The 21337-nt window shown below is 50.0% G+C and overlaps 1 protein-coding gene across 6 annotated transcripts in view; it reads left to right on the forward strand.

Annotated features, from left to right (window-relative positions):
- Positions 1 to 21337, forward strand: part of CDH13 (cadherin 13) — a 1026978-nt gene that overhangs the window by 951839 nt on the left and 53802 nt on the right. Inside the window, exon 11 of one of the 6 annotated variants that reach the window (XM_042969571.1) lies at positions 3509 to 4332. The exons of the other annotated variants lie outside the window; for them this stretch is intronic. Within the exon in view, the coding sequence (XP_042825505.1) occupies positions 3509 to 3548 (40 nt within the window). The 3' untranslated portion in view covers positions 3549 to 4332. Of the gene's footprint in view, positions 1 to 3508; positions 4333 to 21337 lie in introns of those variants that run through there. 6 annotated transcript variants of the gene reach the window in all.

A 21337-nucleotide genomic window follows, 5' to 3' on the forward strand; every position in this document is an offset into this window, starting at 1 on the left:
TTTAAGTGCCTTTTAATGAGCAAACGCATGCTCATTGTAGGAAAATTAAAGAACACGGAGCAGAATGAAGCAGCGAATTACAAGTCACCTTTGATCCCACTGCCCAGATACGGCCACCGTCATATTTCACTGTGTCACAGGCACACGTGCTGCTTCATTTTGTGTAATTCAACAGGCCATGGGAACCGCGCTCAGCGTCCTGGGGACCTGACTTGCGTTTACTTTTTTTAAGAGGTACTAATCTTTGATTAACAAGGACGAATGTAACATTTAAGAGGAATCTAATTGCGCCTCTTCTCCTTCTCAGCAAAACAACACTATTCCCCACCAAGTGTGGAGTCAAGGCAGAGGATGTATGGCTGTGAGCTGGGGAATTACAGGGCCCATTTTTCATGTCACTGTCTAGACAGTCGTGTGAGCGCTCCAACAGAGAGGGACCCCCGGCTGCAGGTTGCATCCCCAACTGAAGCCCGGCTTGATAATAACTCACTTTGTCATTACTTAATTCTGTGATGGCTGCGGTCACTCAGCCGGAATGGAAAGGCTCCGTGGCTGGAAAGATGAGGCCCTCGGTGTCAGGATGTCTAGGGACAGAAACAGCAAGGGGGACAGGTGAGCGGGACCGAGGGGCGGCTGCATAAAGGAGTCTGATGATGGACGCGACGCTTGGAGACATTTATTTTCCAAAGGACATATTCGTATGTTTCGTTCATCGGCTTGTTCGGTCGACACGTGTCCAGGGAGGGCCTCTTGGGAGCCACCAGAGAGGCCACCGCCAGGCACAGGACAAGCCCCACGTCCAGGTGTTCTCCTCACAAAGCACACAGCAGGCTTTGAGGGGTCATGTGTTTAAGCTAACGCTAGTCTGACCGGGTCCCTGCGTGGATTCACCAGCATCCAGTGACTCTCACATGTGTCACATTCTCCTATGTGTATGTGCTCAGATGGGCGCCCTGAGTGCCACCCGTCACCCCCACCCCCGGCCGCTCCCTCAGGACCCGCCAGACCTCTCCACGGTCAAGCCCATCGGCTGCCCCGCGCCCCCCTCCCCCCGCCCCGGTGTGGGATGCTAGGTGTTCTGTGACTCTTCTCTGTGCCTTTGCTCAAGTGGCTTCCCAGCATCTCCCTTCAGGTGACTCCCACGTAACAGGCTGTGGCTGAACCCTGCTTGGACACAGGCGGTCAGAGTCATGCTTTGGAGGGAGGGATTTGATACCCAGATCTGCCTCCAACAGCTGTGGGACTTTGGGCCAGGTGCTGAGCCTCTCCCGGCCTCATTCTCTCCGGACGCAAGAGGGGATAGTACCTAGAGTCGCGGAAGGATTGAATAGGCTGGTCTGGCAAAGCTGTCAGGACAACATCTGGAAAGTAGTAGGAACCGGCACATATTCGCTATGACTGTAATCCTTCAGGGACCCCTGCGAACAAAGCCTCGCCCTCGGATCCTTCCCCTCCCCACACACACAGCCCCCAACCCAATGGGGGCTTCACCTCCTTGCATAACTTAGCATGACTTTCAGCACGCACGCACGCACGCACGCAGTTACAACTGTCAGCGAGAGTCCTGGCCAGGGTAAGGAATACTAGGTGCCCTAAGAGATGACCCCCCAGTCTCAACAGCTTAACACGGAAAATGTGATCCCTCCCTCACATCTTGCCAGTGATGGGGTTGGCGGGGGGTGGGGGGGGGGCAGATGGCTCTGCTTCAGGCATCATTCAAGGACCCCAGGCTCCAGTGTGTTGGGAGACTGCCCCTTTAACGTGGGGCCCACAGGGTCTGCGGGGTCGCTGTGCACAGAGAAGGAGGAGCATCTGACAGGGGCTTTGTGGCCAGATCCAGCAGTGACATGATCACAAGTCCCCAACCTGACCTCAGGGGAAGCTGAGAAACCCAGCCCACCCCATAGTCCCAGATGGCAAATCACGTCGTCTCTGCCACAGAGAGCTTCTCACCTCCCCGCTTGGCCAGAGACACTCGAGGGCAAACCATGGGCCCTGGGCCTTTCACCCAGTGTTTGCTAAGTCTTAAGAATTAACTCTGGGGCTGCTGGGGAGGCACCACGGAGAGGCTTTCTAAGCAGGGAGGATGGGAGGGGCGCAGGTGCAGAGAGGCAGAGAGGAACCCGGCCCCTTCCGGGAATATATTCAACGGCAGCACTGCCCTGGGCAACACATGTTACTGAATTAAAGCAGCTCACCGCGACATCAGTGTGGGACGCATGTGGAGCTCAGGGCAGGGATGAGGGGCGGCTCACGAGCACAGAGCCCGTGACCTTCTGAACAAAGGGCAGCGTTTCCCAGCCTGTGTCTTCGGGATTCCATTGACGAGGCTGCTAAGAGCTTTCCTCCCTGCCTCACCCACCCCTTTGCCAGGTCCCTGCCACAAGAAAATGCACTGATTTTAATTTTTTTTAATGTTTTTATTTATTTTTGAGACAGAGAGAGACAGAGCATGAGCAGGGGAGGGGCAGAGAGAGGGAGACACAGAATCCGAGGCAGGCTCCAGGCTCCGAGCCGTCAGCACAGAGCCCGACGCGGGGCTCGAACTCATGAACCACAAGATGGTGACCTGAGCCGAAGTCGGATGCTCAACCAACTGAGCCACCCAGGCGCCCCAAAAAATGCACAGATTTTAAGTGTAGTGATTTTAAAACCGAGTTAAGGCAAGGAAGGCAGATTGGTACGCGCTTACGAAAGACGTGTCGCGTTATGTATCCGCCTTTTTCCGAACAGTCATGCTCTCTGATACCAGTAATTCCATTCCTGGGAATTTATCTCGAAGAAATCATCAGAAATGGTGTCAGTCTTAGGTACGAGGAAGCAGAGATTTGCATGCAGAGGCCTTTCCTGGAGCCTTATTTCTGGCAGCAGAAAGTTGGGAAACAGGCCGAGTGCCCCACAAAAGGAGGCTTCGTGAATAAATCCTGGGCCAGCCATATGATGGTCTAATATGCACTCACTGGGGCACCTGGGTGGCTCAGTCGGTTGAGTGTCCGACTTCGGCTCAGGTCATGATCTCACAGTCCGTGAGTTCAAGCCCCGCGATGGCCTCTGTGCTGTCAGCTCGGAGCCTGGAGCCTGCTTCGGATTCTGTGTCTCCCTCTCTCTCTGCTCCTCCCCTGCTCACATGCTGTCTGTCTCTCTCTCTCTCAAAAATAAGTAACGATTAACATGCAGTCATTAAAACTGTGTTTTCTAAGACTGTTTAAGCCAGGGGAAACTGCTCCTGAGGTAAAGTAAAGGGGAAACAGTAGAGCATCAAAGTTGGCAAACTGTGTGATCCCGATCCCACGGAGAGAAACTCCTGCATAAAATGCCCCCACCAGACTGGGAGCGATTCTCTCAGGCTCCTGGAAGTATTGACGATTTTCCGTTCTTTTCTTCACACTCTCTTTTATATTGTCAAGTTTCCTATGCTGAACACGTCGCTTTGATAAACAGAAAAACATTTTTTTTCAAGACGCGAAAAACAAGGATGCTGTAGGCAAACTACCCTTTCTGTCTGCAGACTCACCCAGTGGCGCTGTGTTCCTGTTGTCTGGTGTTGACAAGGGCTCGAATGCCAGCCTAGACCACCAGGCCCTGTGCCTGTAATGGGAGCAAACTAGCAATTGCCACCCGGGACACCTCCCGCTCAGCTGTCACAGCATCCATTCTGCTGCACAAAACACTCCATCGAGATAACCCTGCAGACAGCAGGAGGAATGAAAAAGGCTTATGCCTCTGTAAGTCCCATAAAGACATTTCTTGGCATCGAAAAAAACGTCAAGGACCCTCCACCCCGATTTCGCTAACCTGGGTTGTGGTGCAGAAGCGTTCCGGGCAGGGGGCTGGTAATCACTGCCTCTTCAGCCACAGCCGTGATCTCCAGGGAGGTCTGGAGACTAAAACCGCCTTGAGCGAGTGAAGGGAGAGATCTGTGTTTTGAACGTTTCCTCTTAGGTGGTGTTTCTAATCTGCCGTTGTTATGTTGGGAAGACAACCAATATAATAGGCAAAATTAGCAACGCTTACCCCAAAAGGCACAATAAAACGCACTGTCGTTCTGGCCGTGAGGTCAGAATATGAACACTCAGGTCGGTCTTCAAATCTCAACAGAGCACATGCTGCTGGGCCCCTGCAGGAGACTCATTCTGTGACCCAGCCCACCACACCCCCTGCCACTCGGGACCCCAAGACGGGGCACTGCATGGTTTTCCCCTCGGTGCCTTTCCAGGGATTACACACTCCTTCCCTGGCAATTACACACTGTTCTCAGAACTGAATTTAAGCTCCGTTAGAAAACTGTTGAAAGCCCTCGGGGCTCATTTTTCACCAGATTGAAATCCGTAATGTTACCGTAATAGCAAAAAAAAAAAAAAAAAAAAAAAAAAATCTTCCGAAGTTCAATTGGAATTTTTTTCTATTAACTCAGTAATAAGGGTCCAGTTTCAGGAAAATCGTTTTCAGTGTGTGAGTGAAATCACCCTGTTTGTTAGGCAGGACCAAAGCCGTCCTCCAACGCACGGCTGATGCCTGTGCTCCCTGGGTTTGAACTTTCTAGAGAGGTTAACATGAATTTGGAAACGTCTAGATTGTTCTGGCATCATCTGATGAGTTTTCTGGGAAACCAAAGTTCACCCCTTCGAGTTACATGGCAGTGTGTGTTTTTATGAGGTTTCTAAACCGTTTGCTTTCCTGATTCTTAAGCAGACTATGAGGATGGAATTTAAGGCCATTGAGGTAATCGCTCTAGGCTGATAAATGAGCTTCACTGCACTTTGAATTTTTCTGGCTTTGGGGCTTTCCACCTGTCATACTGTGGCCACTGTATCTGCCTTAGGAAAATAAACTACAAAAGTAGGTGTTTTTTTATTAAAGATTTGTGTCTGGAAAGGAAAGGAGAGGGGAGAGGAGGGAAAGCAATGATACCAGATGGAAAGTCTAAGAAAAACAGAATTAAGCTTTATTGAACAACTACTAAGTGCCAGGCATTTCTGCATGCTTTCTCATCCTCCCAACAGCCCTAAGACAGGTCTTCCTGTCCCCATTTCACAGAAAATGCAGCTGAGGACAAGCTGGGATTCACACAGCTAAGAAACAGCCCCCTGCCAGCCAGTGTCCTCCTGCTTTAGATGTCAGGACATGAGCCTCTTCTAACATCTTAGCAAGCGTTTTCTGTTTCTTCCAAGTCAGGGCTTGTGCCCTTAAGGACTAAGGATGGCAGGGGTGCCTGGGTGGCTCAGTCGGTTAAGCATCTGACTTCGGCTCAGGTCATGATCTCCCAGTTGGTGGGTTCGAGCCCCGCGTCGGGCTCTGTGCTGACTGCTCAGAACCTGGGGCCTCCTTTGGATTCTGTGTCTCCCTCCCTCTCTCTCTCTCTCTCTCTCTGCCCCTCCCCCACTCGTGCTCTGTTTCTTAGTCCTTTAAAAAAAAAACTTTTTTAAAGGACTAAGGATGGCCAGTGTGGACTCTGTGACAGAGTCAAGGCGTATCTCGTACCCGGTACAGGTCAGCATTGTCTTCTGTTGAGAGATGCTCTCAGCTGCCTCCTGCTGTTTGTCACCACAGCAGCCAGAAACAAACTGTGTCTTCTGGGAAGTGGATGAGTGACAGACAGGGGGATGGCCCAGCTGTATCTCCTTCTACCCTGGCCCCACGTCGGTGGCTTTGGCAGCTGTGCTGGCAAAGCAGCAGGGATGGATGGCGCCCTAAAGGAGCAGAGGGAGGACTGGGCACAGCAGTCGTTTTCCATCCGTCTAGTGGGTCAGTCAGTCGATATTTATTAAGAACCTGCCATGTGCTAAGCCACACCCTTTAGGACCAGTGTCCTGTTCCCTGAATTCACAGCCTTCAGACTTCTCTTCCTGCTAATCTACTGAAGATGCTCCCCGGCCCCTGAAGATGCCCACATTCTGATCCCTGGCACCTGCAAACGTGTCACCTTCCAGGGTGAAAAGAAACCCTGTGATGTGATCAAGTTAGGGCTCTTGAGATGCGAATCCAGCCTGGACCATCCAGGGGGGCCCCGTGTGATCCTAAGTGTCCTCCGAGGGGGAGGCATGAGGGTCGGAGCTGGAGGAGAGATACGACGACAGAAGCAGAGGTCGGCATCACCCAAGAAAGAGACCACGGGATAAGGGATGCGTGTATCTCTCGGTGCCGCGGAAGGCACAGAAACACATTCTCCCCTAGAGCCTCCAGAAGGCCCACACCTTGATTTTAGACTCTGACTTCCGGGACACTAAGGATCATAAATCTGAGTTGTTTGAAGTCACTAGGTTTGTGGTCATTTGTGACAGCAGCCATAGAAACCTAATACAGTGGCCGTCGACCACGTCTCTCTTCCAGTCGAAGAGCCTTCCCCCATAAGCCCCCCTTTGATCAGTACTGCTCACTCTGCATCATCGAGGCACACCTCAGATGTCCCACACCGAGGGTCCTGGGAAACTCCGCCTCAGCCCACGACCTGTGTCTCAATCATCCTCGTGTCCCCCAGGGTGTCCGCAAGGGCCCAGTGCATTTATTTGTTTAGACAGCTGGTGTTCCAGGGCTATCCACGGTGAGCCTCGGAAGCCATTCATCACCAGACCTGTTTGCATTTGTCCAGAGCTAGTCATGCGTGCTGGTAGGAGAATAAATGAATACTTTCATTTTGCTACAAGGAAATAAACATTTTATTCCTGGACTTTATCATCCCGTGTAACAGAATCCGCGTGCATTTTATGTCTGCGGTCTGCGTCAGATATGTGGCAAATCTATTGGACGTGTGCTTCTCCGTGCCTGAGCCCGTCTCCTTCCAAGTTCATCAAGTCCACCTCTTTTTCTAGTTGTCCAGACTCATAGAAAGAACAGGGATATTTTTCTTTATTTTTTTAATGTTTTCATTTATTTATTTTGAGAGAGAGAGAGCGCAAGTGGGGGAGGGGCAGAGAGAGAGGGAGACACCGTATCCGAAGCAGGCTCTGAGCTGTCAGCACAGAGCCCGATGGGGGGCTCGAACTCACAAGCCGTGAGATCATGACCTGAGCCGAAGCTGGACGCTCAACCAACAGAGCCCCCCGGGTGCCCCAATAACAGAGACTGTTAAGAAACATTATTCGTTTCTGGAAGATCTTGGATTTCCCCACAGAGTGAAAACCAAGTCCCCCATGTTCAGATGCCCGAAATATACCAGAACAGTGGTTCTTAACCGGGGGGTGACAGTGCCCCCCACATGACGTTTGGCAACATGTAGAACATTTGGAAGGGGGTGTGACTAGCTTCTAGCGGGCAGAAGCCCGAGTTACTGCTGAACTTACTGCAATGCATGGGACAGCCTCTCTGGAAGAAAGAAATAGCCAGCCCCAAATGTCAGCAGGGCTGAGGTCACGAAACCCCGTCACAGAACAACGGGCTGAGGCATGGCCAAATGACCCCCGATTCAAAGCGAGAAAGCCGGCTTAAAACCAGTTCATGGTTGGGGCACCTGGATGGCTCAGTCGGTTAAGCATCCAACTCGATCTCAGCTCAGGTCATGATCTCACAGTTCAGGAGTTTGAGCCCCGCATAAGGCTCTTCACTGGCAGTGCAGAGCCTGCTTAGGATTCTGTCTCTCTCCCTTTCTCTTTCTCTCTCTCTCTCTCTCTCTCTCTCTCTCAAAACTAAATAAACTTATTTTAAAAATTAGAACAGAAAATTTCAGGGCACCGGGGTGGCTCAGTCAGTTGAGCGTCCAACTTCAGCTCAGGTCACGATCTCGCGGTTCGTGGGTTCGAGCCCCGCGTCGGGCTCTGTGCTGACAGCTCAGAGCCTGGAGCCTGCTTCACATTCTGTGTCTCCCTCTCTCTCTGCTCCTCCCCTGCTTGTGCTCTGTCTGTCTGCCTCTCTCTCTTTCTCTCTCGCTCTCGCTCTCTCTCAAAAATAAACATTAAAAGCAATTTTTTTAATTAAAAAGAAAGAGAACAGTTCAAGGCAACTTTCAAAGGCCTGGAGGTTTTCGCTGACTGCAAATTCAGGCTTGGACAAAAGTATCTTATGGCTGTGAGAAAAGCCAAAAGCATCTCCAAGTCCGACAAGTGGTGTGGAGCCCGAGTCACCACACTGCATGATGGGCTTCTGTGCTCCCTGGATGTCCTATTCAAGACAGATACTGGCAAACCCATGTGTGTTCAGGAGGACGACCCAGAAAAAGGTTGTGTGCGGGACCTTCACATGGAGGGCTGTGCATTCCTCCAAAGAGGGGATACGAATGGCCAAGGATCGCGTGATGCTCGCCACGACTGAGCATTAGGGAAACGCAAATCAAAACTGCACGGAGAAACCACCTCCCACCCATTGGAATCACCAAGAAAAAAAGAAACAGCAGGTGTTGGCAAGGATGAGGAGGAATTGGAACTGTGGGCGCTGTTGGTAGGAATGTGAAACAGTACAGCTGCCTTGGGAAGCAGTATGATGATTCTTCAGAACAGTAAAAATGGAATTACCATTTGGTCATAATTGAAAGCAGGGTCTCAAAGAAATATTTGCACACCCGCGTTGATAGCAGTGTCCTTCACACTCGCTGAAATGTGGAAGCAACCCATGTGTCCACGAGTGGGTGAGTTGATGAGCACGGTGTGGCATATCCAGGCAATGGAATAGTATTCGATCCTAAAAAGGAAGGAAACTGCCACCTGCCGTAACATGGATGAACCTCAAGGACATTATGCTCCGTGAGATAAGCCAGCCACAAAAACTCACACGCTGTATGATTCCACTTACGTGAGTCATTAGGGAGGTCAAATTCGTAGGGACAGAAGGTAGAAGGGTGGTAAGCAGTACAGGGTTGGGGGGCACGCAGAGCTCCGGGCTGGGGAGTTTCGGCTCTTCAAGAAGGAAGCAGTCTGTGGCGCACAGGGTGATGGTGGCGGAACATTACGAGTGTTCTTAATGCTACACTTTCGGTGGTTAAAGTAGGTGGGTGTGCCTGGGTGGCTTGGTCAGTTAAGCCTCCGACTTCGGCTCAGGTCATGATCTCACGGTTCCTGAGTTCGAGCCCCGCGTCGGGCTCTGTGCTCACAGCTCGGAGCCTGGAGCCTGCTTCGGATTCTGTGTCTCCCTCTCTCTCTGCCCCTCCCCTGCTCACACTCTCTCTCTCTCTGTCTCAAAAACAAATTTTAAGAAAAAGCAAAAAAAAAAATTTTTTAATGGTTAACGTAGGTAAATTTTGTGTGTATTTTGCCACAATTTTAAAAGAATGGGAGAAAAAAAGAAAGGGGACTTTGGAATCATGGAAAACCAGACCATCCAGTCACTCAGCAACCATGAGACTCGGGGAAAGGGAAGTGGCCTCCCCAGGCCTGAGTGTCTTCCTCTTCAACGGGATACACAAGATCGCGATAAGTCCTAGAGTAACAAGCAAAAGGCACTTCGCATAGTGACTGCCACCTCATGAGAACTCGTACGTTTGTCATTAAGAGCAGGCGAGGCTCGAGGAAGAAAAGCCCCCTTCGCGCGTGGCCTTCTATGAGCCAACGATACCGGGGGAACGAATGCAAGACGGGCTGTCAAGGGCATGAAAGATGACCGAACAGAAATTGGTTCATTTCAGGGAGTTTTATCTTAACATAATCGGCTCGATTAGCAAACTTCCTAAGGCGCCAGCTAGCTTGCGTTCAGGTACTTAATAGACACAGGATTCATTGGATGGGGCCGCCATGAAGGACCATAGACCGGGTGGCTTGAGCACCAGAAACGTGTCTTCTTACAATTCTGTGGGCCAGAAGTCAAAGGCGTTGGCCAGAGCGGCTCCTTCTGAGGCTTCTCTCCTTGGTCCTATGGACGGCTGCCTTCTCCCTGTGGGCTCACATCACCCTCCCTCTGAGTGTGTCTGCCTTCTTGTCTCCCCTTCTTACAGTGACACCAGGCTGCACCAAGGCCAACCATAACAGCCCCATATTAATTCAATCACCTCTTTAAAAGATGCTGTCTCTTGGGGCACCTGGGTGGCTCAGTCGCTTGGCCGTCCGACTGCAGCTCAGGTCATGATCTCACCGTTCCTGAGTTCGAGCCCCGCGTCGGGCTCTGTGCTGACAGCTCAGAGCCCGGAGCCCGCTTCGGGTTTTGTGTCGCCCTCTTTCTCTGCCCTTCCCCTGCTCGTGCTCTGTGTCTCCCTCTCTCTCAAAATAAACAAACATAAAAAAAATTTTTTTTTAATGCTGTCTCCAACTATGGTCACCTTCTGAGCTCCTGGGGGTTAGGACTTCAACGTAGGAATTTGGGAGACACAGTGCAGCCCATAACGGAATTCAGGGCACTAGTGCCTTCTAAAGGGGCCCTGGGAGGGTAAGAGAGAATCCGTGTGTTAACAGGCGTTGTCAGAGCTATTGTGGCTCTCGCAGCCTCGCAAAAACCAAACTCCAGGACCGCACCCACCTGCATTTTGGTAAGCCTGATTTGGATTCAAGCACAGTATCTATTCTGGGGGCTGAGAAAAAATACAGGCAAAGTAAAACCCCCACACCCTCCCTTAATTAACTATATATTAGAGAAGGAAATATCCTGGGATGAAAACCATCAGGGAGACGCCGGGTTCCATTTCATTCTGTGTTTTTGGCACACCCTTGTGTTATATTTTACTTGCATTATTCTGTTTGTCTACACATTTCCCCCTTCCTGGAAAAAAAAATGCCATATTGCCACTTGATTTTCAATGTTGTAGACATTGTTCTGCTCTGGGTAGCGCAACTCTGTTCAGTTCGCCACACGTCCTAACTGCCATGTCGTAGGTTCAACACAGGCATCCCAAAAGCATAGACAGGTATATAAAACCACATTCCTTCTCTAAAAATTCAGCCCTGTTAGGTTCGTTGGCATGTCGCTTGGACTTTTATTAAAACGGTAAAAACATTCTGCAAAAGTAACTCTAAGATGACAGGGCATTTCTAAGCCACCAGTAAAGAACTGTTAAGGGAGAGGGATCTTTGCTTTCAAATGCTGGTACGATTCAGGGCAGATATGCCTTCATTCCAGACAACCAGGCTCTTGAGGCTTTGAACTAATGGACTGATTATAGATGGAGCCAGTGGCGAGGGAACTGTGTGTCAGCCTGTGTCCGTCACCTGACCACAAACACACGAACCCGGCTCAGGGGTGCTGCCTCCCCTTCTTTCAGCCCAGGCTCCTCTCATCCTCTCTCTCTTCCCGCCATGCTCCGGTCCCCCGGTCCCCACTGACAGCACAGACAGAAGAGTGTTCCTCCAGCACCTACTAGAAATGGTCCCTCCAGCCGGGGAGCTCACAGAGTCATTGGGCATCCCCCCCCAATCATCCCCCACCCCTCCACATGATGAGTGTCGAGTGCCTCACCTGAGTCCAGGTAGAAGACACCCCCTTCTCATGAGAAATGGCATCTTTTGGACTGGACTTCCTATAGATGAAAGCCAGGCTGGTTCCTCATGAACCTGCACACTTTTATAGTTGGGGAGGGAGGGGCTTTTCAAAGAAGGGACACACAAGCCAGCTAGATCTTTGCAGCCCTCAAATTTCCCTCCCACTAAAGAGAAAAAAAAGGAAGTGTAACTTTCAAATCAATTTCCTCTATCAGTCAGGACTCTTAGTTACAAATGAAATCTAACTCAAAATGGCACCGGGAAAAAAAAAACCGATGGGCTCGCATCGCGGAGACATCCAGGCGTAGGTGTGCTTTTGGCCAAAGCAGGTCCTGAGTGTTCAAGGGAAATAGCCAGGTAGCAATCATTAGTAGTGAGCCCCAATCAGCCTTTCGGGACGGTGCCTGCCGGTGACAGTGACACCAGCCTGGTATGTGCAATGGTGGGGCACCTCTCAGGCCGCGACGTTATGCAGCAAAAAGCCTACCGTGAGCCAAACCCAGGGAACCAGTACAGAAGCGGCCTCCCCCAAACCCCGGTGGTAGAGGGCTGGCTGCCCAAAGCAAAGCCAGGTGGCCTGCCCAGAGGAAGGGGACACAGATGCTGCTGATGTTACCACATTCATGGCCACCGCAAGTCACATGGTAGTGAATGGCACTTTGGGCCTTTTCTATGGTTTCTAGAAACATCGAGAGCTTCGCATTGCCTCAACGACTTGCCAGTAACATCCCTATCCTTAAAAGATGGCTTTTAGCTTTGATAGAAGTACTTAATAGGTACAGAATGTACACTCTCAGTAATATGTAGCTGGCATTAAAAAAAACAAACACCGCGAAGCATACTTTCAAAGCGACCAGCTACCTGCCTGAGCGCGCAGCCCGACTAACCTCAGATGTGCTGTCACAGCGGGTATTTGGTGACCAAGGGGAAGCTGTTTCCTCCAGTTCCCTACAGCCGAGGGCTCTGCAAATATCCAGTCGCTAACCCTGTGATGCCTTCTGTCTCAGTCACTAAAGATGAGGATTTTTACCTGTTGAGAAAGGTTCTCAACTGTCACAAGGAGAGACGGTTTTAAAACATTGTTCGGGGGCGCCTGGGTGGCTCAGTCGGTTAAGCGTCCGACTTCGGCTCAGGTCACGATCTCATCTTTTACAGAAGACAGAATCAGAGGATGTCTTCTTCATCTCCCGTAAGGAAAGGGTTCTGATGGTACGCATCGATTTTCGTCTTCGATGAGACACCGTCTTTGTCCTTAATTCTAGAGTTTTTGCCCCCTACCCTTTTCCATTCGTCTTGTGTTTTTAAGAGAAAAGAATAAAGCATGAGGGTGTCCCCTGTGCCTGCCTGTTTCTGTACATCATTTGTAATCTCAGGTAATTGTTATTTGCTGAGCAAGGGCTTTCCAGCTAGGACGGGATAAAGCAGCAGCGGACGCAACAGCAAGAGATTCATTGCTATCATTTAGTGCGTGCCCCAACTCATTCATGCATGCCTTTGCTCATAAATGCCCCCACCTCATTCCACAAAAGATATGAAACAGAGCTTTATTGCTATGCGTTCATGCTGGCATAAATATTAAATTCCGTGTAAAAATGACTTGGGCTATTCCTGTACTTCGTGCAGACTTACGGCTAACGCAAAGTCTATTTCCTCATCGGGGGTTAACGTCCCCTTCACTCGAGGGGGATTGGATAATGTTTCATTCACCGCAATTCTTGGGTTTCAGGAATCTATCCGCTTTATCTCTGCTGACCTAACCCTGGCTGGCCGTGCCAGGATTCCCTGCAGGCCGTTGTTTTAACATTTTGCAGCATTTCTACGGGCTGTGGTGTGGGGGTCGGGATTTTCGCCCCCAGTCCTGGGGCTCTCGTAACCACCAGGCCCTGGCCCTTCTCCCAGGGGCAACAGCAAATACATTAGTAAAATTTAGTAACATTTCCCCGTAGCGTCCTGTTTCCAAAATGGGCTTCCTATCTGTTGGAGTTGGGTGCAGGCCACAGAAATTAACTCTGGAAAACATGCAAACAACAACAACAACAACAAAAACAACAAAAAGAAAAAAGCAAGGCTGTGTAGGTGCTCGCAGAATCGGAGGAGTTGACCAGCAGGTGAGGTGGGAGGCGGGGTGGCCGCAGCGTGGACGCGCTTGGCCCCCCAACTGTCCATCCGAGCCCAGAGTCAGATTTGCGTGACTTAGATGGCCGAGTTCGGGTGGGAGCCCACCCTTGATGACAGGCCGACTGCAATGGGGCTAGGGTAATAGCAACCAGGGCGTTTTTACCTAAATGAATGAAGAAGAAATGTTACAGCAGGGGTGGGAGGGAGGCACGGGGGACGTGAAGAAGACGTCCACCACCCTCCCCCTGCCCAATTTGTGATTATCCTCCCTCCATGATGGATGAGCGGTCTCTCTCAGATAGACTTAGCGGCGTTCACCAATATATGAAATCCGCTTTAACATGGTCTTCTTGATACAATCTTGCATTTTGCTGCATTCATTTTGTTTTCCGTGATGCTGGGAAAACCTAGACTTGCCTACTTTTTTTTTTTTTTTAACAGACTTTAGTTTTTAGGGCACCGTTAGGTTCACAGCAAAATGGAGGCAAAAGCGTGGAGATTTCCCGTATCCCTCCTGACCCAACCGTGCACCTCCTCTACCATTCTCAACATCCTGCACCAGAGTGGGACGTTGGTTAGCATCCATGAACCTGTACTGATGGCATAATCACCCAAAGTCCACACTTTTGACATTAGGGTTCACTCTCGGTGTTGTACATCCTCTTAGTCTGAACCAATCTCTGAGGACATACATCCACTACTATAGTATCATACAGAGAAGTTTCACTCCCTAAAAATCCTCTGTGGTCCTCCCGTCATCCCTCACCCCCTCATCCTCGGTAACCGCAGATTTCAATGTCCCCCCCCCCCCCGCCATGATGGCCTCTCTGATGACTGTTTACTCGAGCAGGTACGGTCTCCTAGCCTTGCTTCTTCTTTCCAACATCAAAAACCCTGGAAGTTGTTCAATTTTCGGGTTGACATCACTGACTGCAAAACTGTCTAAGGCATCCAAACCAAAGACTCGAACCGATTGCTTCCCTATACTCTTGTGACCTCTGCTGACTTCTTCTTCATTTTCTCTTTTCATATATATTTTTTTCCAACTTCCTGTGCCATGTGTACTGCAAGGATTGGTCTGAATTGCCTACTTCGCTATTACCAGACATGAGGGTCCCAGGTCTCTCTTTCTGCTGTCACACAAAACAGATACAAAGCCCCTGAGAAATGGGCCCCACCCATCATGTAGAAGGACATCCCCCCCACCCCCCACGCCACCCCGCACATGGGGAAGAAACAGGCAATGATACTAAGTGGGCACCTACTGTGAACCAAGGGCTGGGTCTTGCCATATATCTTCCCATTAACTCTCCTGGGCACGCTGTGAGGTTCTTTAAGCTCTCCGTGTATCAAGATCTTCTTCGTAAGTGGTGATGAAATACCTCCCCTGGGGCTTTCCTAAAAGTTGAGGGAGTTCTTTTAGGCGAAGGTAGGTGAGTTAACCGGCTCCGTGCAAAGTTTGCTCTCTCCCCGTGGTCCCCTTGAGGGAGCTCCTTACAACTTGTGCCTACAGGCCTTCTCTGGGTTTTCATTCATAGATTCCCTTTCACTTCCTGCTGCCCTGTGCTCCCTCCCCCATTGTTGAGGTGCTCAGAAGAACCCAATGGAATTGACTCACCACTATCCTTGATGAAGTTGTTTCATGCTGTTCCAGGAACTGGCTTCCCAAAGAATTTACCAATGTCTGATAGGAATTCTACTAACACACCTGTCTTAGTTTGGGCTGCCCCTGAAGCAGACACTGAGATAAAGCTTTGGATGCAAATAGTCCCACTTGGGAGGTGATCTCAGAGCCTATCAGCAAGAGAGAGGGAGATAGGATGGGGAAGGGGATACAGCCAATGGATGCTACGTTATCCAGCCAGCCACCATGTGAGCAGAGGGGTCCAGTCCCACTGGGGTAAGCCCAGGAGCCCATGGAGACTTATCCCAGCCAGAGAGTGAAGGAGCCGGGATTTTACACACCAGCCCCCATCAGTCACTGGTGAGGGTTGCTGCTGAGGGAGCTAATTCCCTGGCACATCCAGCCAGCTGCACAGCAGGCAAAGAACTCTGGCTACTGGAGCAAGTTCTCAGTCACAGAAGTGGAAGTGCTCCCAGATGGAGTTGGGCTGAGAGGCACTGAAGGGGTAAGGGTGTCAGGGCACAATCAGTGTCTCTTAAAATGGACTCGTTCATCTCCCTGGCCTCTGCCTCTTTCTAAGACAAATTAACAGTGAGAGCCAAATGGCCGCATGGAATTCTATTGAGCAGGTGCATTTGACGGTGGCATTTTGATTCCAGAATTTGTCATGCTTTGCTCTCACTGACTTCTTCACCCTGTAAGAAGAAGGAATTTGGTTCATGGGAGCCCGACATAGACTCAGTTCAATCCCCAAACTCAGGGCCAGTCCATTCCGGAAGATAAGTCCCTCAGAGCCTAGTGACTGCCTCTTTTATTGTGTATAATTTCCTCCATGACACAGCCCCCGTGAATGATGACTGTATCGGAGATGGATCGGGCTCCTGGGGTGGGAGGCATTGGCCCTCAGGCATAGGTGTTCCGGATGCTAGGAGTTCACGCCTGTGTCAGGGTCACACCTAAATCACCCGCAGTGCTGTGTTAACACGTCATCAGGATTCTACACTGTCTCTGACTGCAGTGGTTGTCAAAGCAGCCAGAAATGCGGGCTCGGTGAGGAGCAGACTCAGACAGGGTTGGGTGGCCAAGTTCCTGCAAGGCTCCACCAAAGTCATCTGAAGGTCACAGCCAGCAGCCGTGTAGACCAGCTTAATTTGGGGTTGGCGGCCCCACCTATCCTGCAAAATTCTGTGGGTTGGCGAATGCATTGTGATATATCTTACATGCCATGCCCAGAGCACAGAAGAACTCACCTCTTTTGCATGCCCAGCCATGGAGCTTGAGCCTTCTCTAGCTCTTTGTAGCAATTAAATATTGTTTAGAGCAGGGAGAGAATGAGATTCACGGTTTTAAAGTATTTTTTCAATAAATTGAGTTTGTTCTCGTAAGACTATTGTTGGGTCTGAGAGCCCAGAGTAACAGAGTCCTTCCTCTCAATTATTCACAGTGGGCTCTGCTCTGGGCACAGTTATCGAACACCTGTCTGAGCAAGTAATTCTTTGTGGCTCTTCCGCAATTATGTATACCCCATTGTCTCTGCTCTCAAGTAGCTTGGGGTCTCCTGGGAGTGGTAAGAAATCCAACCCAGCAAACACCAGAGTTTTCATAAAAGCCACCGGTGCTGAGGGCCAAGCGAGTGGTCCAGGCATAAATGCTGTAGAGGCTCAAGAGGGGAAGAGATCCAGGGACTAAGGTGGTCCAGGAAAGCTGGAAGGAGGGGACGGGATTTGAATGGACCATGACAGCTAAGCAGAATAAGGATAAGCTGATGGGGACGGGAGATGGATGATTTTAGGCACATCTGGGAACAGTGGGGAGACTCATTTTGCCTGAGTAGAGGGTTAATGGTAGGAGGAAATGGTAGGAGGAGGACAAATGTACACACACACACACACACACACACACACACACACACACACACACATATGCAGGCATTGTGGAAAGCCCCCAGGAACCCTGTAGCCATAAGCCCACTAGGGAGTGAGGTACTAACCCAGGGAAGAAAGACAAGGACTTGGAATGGAGGTGGGGGAGGGGGGACCACCATGAGTGGGACAAGCGGTCTCTAGTCCCAGATCTGCCACTTTCTGATTACGTGAGGCTGCGCTGGCCGCATGGTCTCTCTGAGCCTCAACTTTCTCATCCTGGAACCCATAGCAACGTTCCTTTCCCCAAACAACGGTGCTTCAGATTACATGAAATGTCAAGTGTACAATGCCTGATACAGTGCCCAACCAGAGTAGGTGGTCATCATCGCTGCTAGGGTGATGATGGTGTGGCAGCGATGTCCCAGGCCAGGCCACAGCAGCTTTCACAGACCAGCCATTCCCGTCTTCCCAGCTCTGCAGCCAGTGACGTCATGCTGCACAACTTGAAATCGGCCAGAGTGGAAGCATTTACACCATGGCAATGGACAAACACGACTAATCTGGGCTTTTTATTCCCCCCTCCAGAGAACTGCACATTAAACCTTTAGCAGTATACTTCTGGTAGTAGAAAAGGAAAATAAGAGTGGGATGTAAATGTTACCACGGTGGGAAGCTTAAAACAGCAAGCCTAACAGATGGGCTTGTGTGTCCCAGCGTCCCACACCCTTGTAGGGCATGTGTTTTTATTTTGTTCTTCGTCTGGCGGGAGTCATAGCCTCCTGTTCAGATTCTCTGGCCTTCCTTCCAAAGCGGAGCTATCTGGAGACTGCAGGAGGCAGGGAGGTGGACTGTTCAGCATCATCTTAGTGAAAATGTTTACTAATAAAAAGTTTGGTGTTAACGTAGCCGCTTAAGATTTCTCCCAGCTTTTATCCGGCAGCCACAGATTAAATTGTCGGCTTGATTTTACTATGCAGTGGCTTCAGTGAGGAAGGCCAAGTTCCTAAATCATGTGCATGACAGGTGCCATATTTCTGAGCCCAGAGCCAAGCTGTGACCTTCCAGTTTCACAGTAACTAGAGCTGGGTGACGTGCATAATAAAGGGAGTACATAGAGCATTTTAAAAATACGGAATGAAGCCGAAATCAGATAGAGGTATCGGTCTGAAATGGGTTATCAGCACCAAGGTGATCAATCTCCACCTGTCTTATGACGCAGATGTGAAAAGTACCGTGACTTGCGCGGGCAAAAGGATTCGAAGTGTTTGGGCTTGAGGACCCACCCCATGCCAAGGTTCGTGCTCTACAAAGAATTCAACCTTTAGAGCCACCCTATGAGTAAGGGTTTAGTGTCCCCATTTTATACATAGGGAAGCAGAAGCTCAAAAAGTTAGTACTTCTCCCAATGACCCACAGATACTAAATGGCTGAGTCAGGACTTGAACACCATCCATCTGACTGGCCTCTACTCTGTCCATTATCCCCATGCTGCTTCCCAGTGGGAGGCTCCTCCCTGACTCATCCGCTCACCATGGTTTCCTCTGCCTAAAATGCTCTCCCCACCCTCTTTACACTTGACTGTCTCCTTTTCACTTAGGTTTTCTCTGTCATCTCCTCTGAGAGGGCTTTTCCTTGGTCACCTTCACTAAAAAACCTCTCCAACCCTGCCTGCCCTTCAGAAGTCACTCCCAATACTGATGCCCCATGTGATGGCTTTCAGAGCACATAGCACCCTCTGAAGTTGTTGCATTGTCTGTTTATATGTTGCTTATGATTCTAGAACATAAGCTCTGTCATATATGCAGCATACAGAAGAATGCTTGACACATAGTAGCCATATAATGAAAGAATGGAGAGATGGAGGGAGGGAGGGAGGGACGGATGAATGGAAGGAAAGAAGGAAGGAGTGATGAAAGAATGGAGAGATGGAGGGAGGGAGGGAGGGATGAAAGGAAGGAAGGAAGGAAGGAAGGGAGGAAGGAAGGAAGGAAGGAAGGAAGGAAGGAAGGAAGGAAGGACACATGGATACATGGATGTATGGATGGATACATGGATAAATAGATGGATTCATGGATGGATGCATGGATGGAAAGATGGATGGATGGATGGATGGATGGATGGATGGATGGATGGATGGAAAGATACATGGATGGATGGATGGATGCATGGATGGATGGATGGATGCATGGATGGATGGATACATGGAAGAAAGAAGAAAAAGAAAGAAAGAAAGAAAGAAAGAAAGAAAGAAAGAAAGAATACATGGATAGAAAGGTGGGTGGATGGATACTTGGATAGATGGATGGATGAATGGGTAGAAGAATGGATTGGTAGATGAAATTGGACAAACTCAAATTGGCCATGGGAGGTTCCTTCCTAGTTCAAGACTCCCGTGACTATATTAGAGCCCACCTCCTATAATCCTCCTGAAGGAGTCCAGGGACCTCTCCTACAGACATGATGTCTTTGCCTTCCCCTCCCCTATCAACCTGAGCAGTGCCAGCCTCCCCAGAGGAACAAGATGAATGATGAACAGAGATCAGCAGGGACAGGAGCCACTGGTGGAAAACAGGCTATGTTGTAAACAGGGCAACTCAGAGAGGGGGTCTGGCTGGGAGCTGCTGTCCTGGAATGCATAGGCATACCCCTCCGTACCTCCCATCCCTCTTCCCAGCTCTAGTAGGAATCATCCTACCCCTGGGACTCCTTTCTGCATGCCCTCACTCCCTGAACAAGTGTGACTTAGCCCTAAGCCACAGACACTGGGGGTATACAGTCATTAAGACATAAAGGGCCTCTATCATTTGGGCTCAGCCAGTCTAAAAGAAAAGGTAGCTGTGTGAGCATTTGCAGCATCAGAGCTATAATGGTGTGTGCCATTCAAGGTACAAAACAAGACAGTGTGACAAGGACAGAGAAGCACATCTGTGTCTGCCCGTAAGCGGCACAGTAGGAAGGCATGGCCAAGCTGAGACTTGAAGGTATGTTCAGGCCCAGCACATAGCATAGGCAAGGGCCCAGAGGCTAGATGTGTTCAATAAACCCATGGACAGGACCGTGAAAGGACTTGTCTAATGTGCTATAGAATTTGAGCCTTGATCTGTAGACAATGGGGACACCTGAAGGGCTGAACCCAGAAGGATGTTACGTTAGAGCTGAATTTTTTATAAGAAGCCCATTCCAACTGGAGGAAAAGAAAGAAGAGGCTGGGACTAGCACAGCAGCTTAGAGAATTCAAAGACGCACAGCAGAGTGAAAAAACAAGAAGATAGAATCCAAGCGATTCACGGATGCACTGGACATGGAGGGTGAAAGGGAGGATTCCTGTCTATCCCCCAGTTCGGAAGAAGGCTCCTGACCTTCTTTCTGGTTTCCCTTTGATCTACAGTCCCCACTGTCTACAGATCAAGACTCCCAATTCTACGGCAGAGTAGACAAGACCTTTCACGGTCCTGTCTCCTGGTTTATTGACCAGATCTAGCCTCCAGGCCTTTGCCTATGCTATGTGCCGGGCCTGAACATCTGTCCCCTGGTCTACCTTTTGGTCACCCTTTGTCTGACTGCCTGGGTCTTATGGCTGCTTGAAGGAAATGGCTGGAGCCTCAGGCTGCATCGAAGCCCAAATTCCTGTTCCCAGACCAACTGCATCACAACCCTGCAGCAGGTGTTAAAATCACAGAGGCTTAGGCCCCACATGGGACCTACCAAATCAAGAACTCCAGCATCAGGGCGTGGGAATCTGTGCCTTTGAACTCCACAGTGATTCTGGGGCCAGTACTAGGGAGCAAACAGTGTGGGAAACACGAATTCAGTGTTTTCCACTAATATTCGAGGGAGGGGAGTGTTGGGAACCAAGTCATGTGTCTGTCTCCACCCTCCCCCTCCCCACCGCCACCCAGGCTGGCACAGTGCCTCCACAGACCAGGTAGGGACTCAGCACACGGCTCATCATCCCACTTGCCCTTGTGCTGGGTACTGGCTGTACCTTGCCCACCTTTTCACATGTGAGTGCAAGATTGTCATGGGGCACAGCATTGTAACATGTCCTGGGCACAGCCTGGCTGGCGATGTGTGAAATCTAGACCAAGAAGTCGACCCAGAGTGTTCTAAAGCAAAGGCAGTAGTTTCCCCGCCCAGCATCGTCAGGAAATGAAATGTCTACAAAACAACAAAGCAGTGGGCCAAACAGTCAAGTTTGGGAACAGCTCTAACGACTAATTTCTAATGAGAGTTTCAAAACACTAATTTTCCAGAGCAGAAAATCAAGTTGTGCTCATTTATAACCCGTCGCCTGCAATGAATCGGAGGATATTTCTTTCCGTGTTGTCAGTTAACTTTCTGAGCCTGTCAGAATACAAAGTAGGGTGGCTGGCCCATAAATCAGCTCTTTGGGAGCTGAT

This window comes from Panthera tigris, chromosome E2 (genome assembly GCF_018350195.1).
Source record: "Panthera tigris isolate Pti1 chromosome E2, P.tigris_Pti1_mat1.1, whole genome shotgun sequence".
NCBI classification, from domain to species: domain Eukaryota; kingdom Metazoa; phylum Chordata; class Mammalia; order Carnivora; family Felidae; genus Panthera; species Panthera tigris.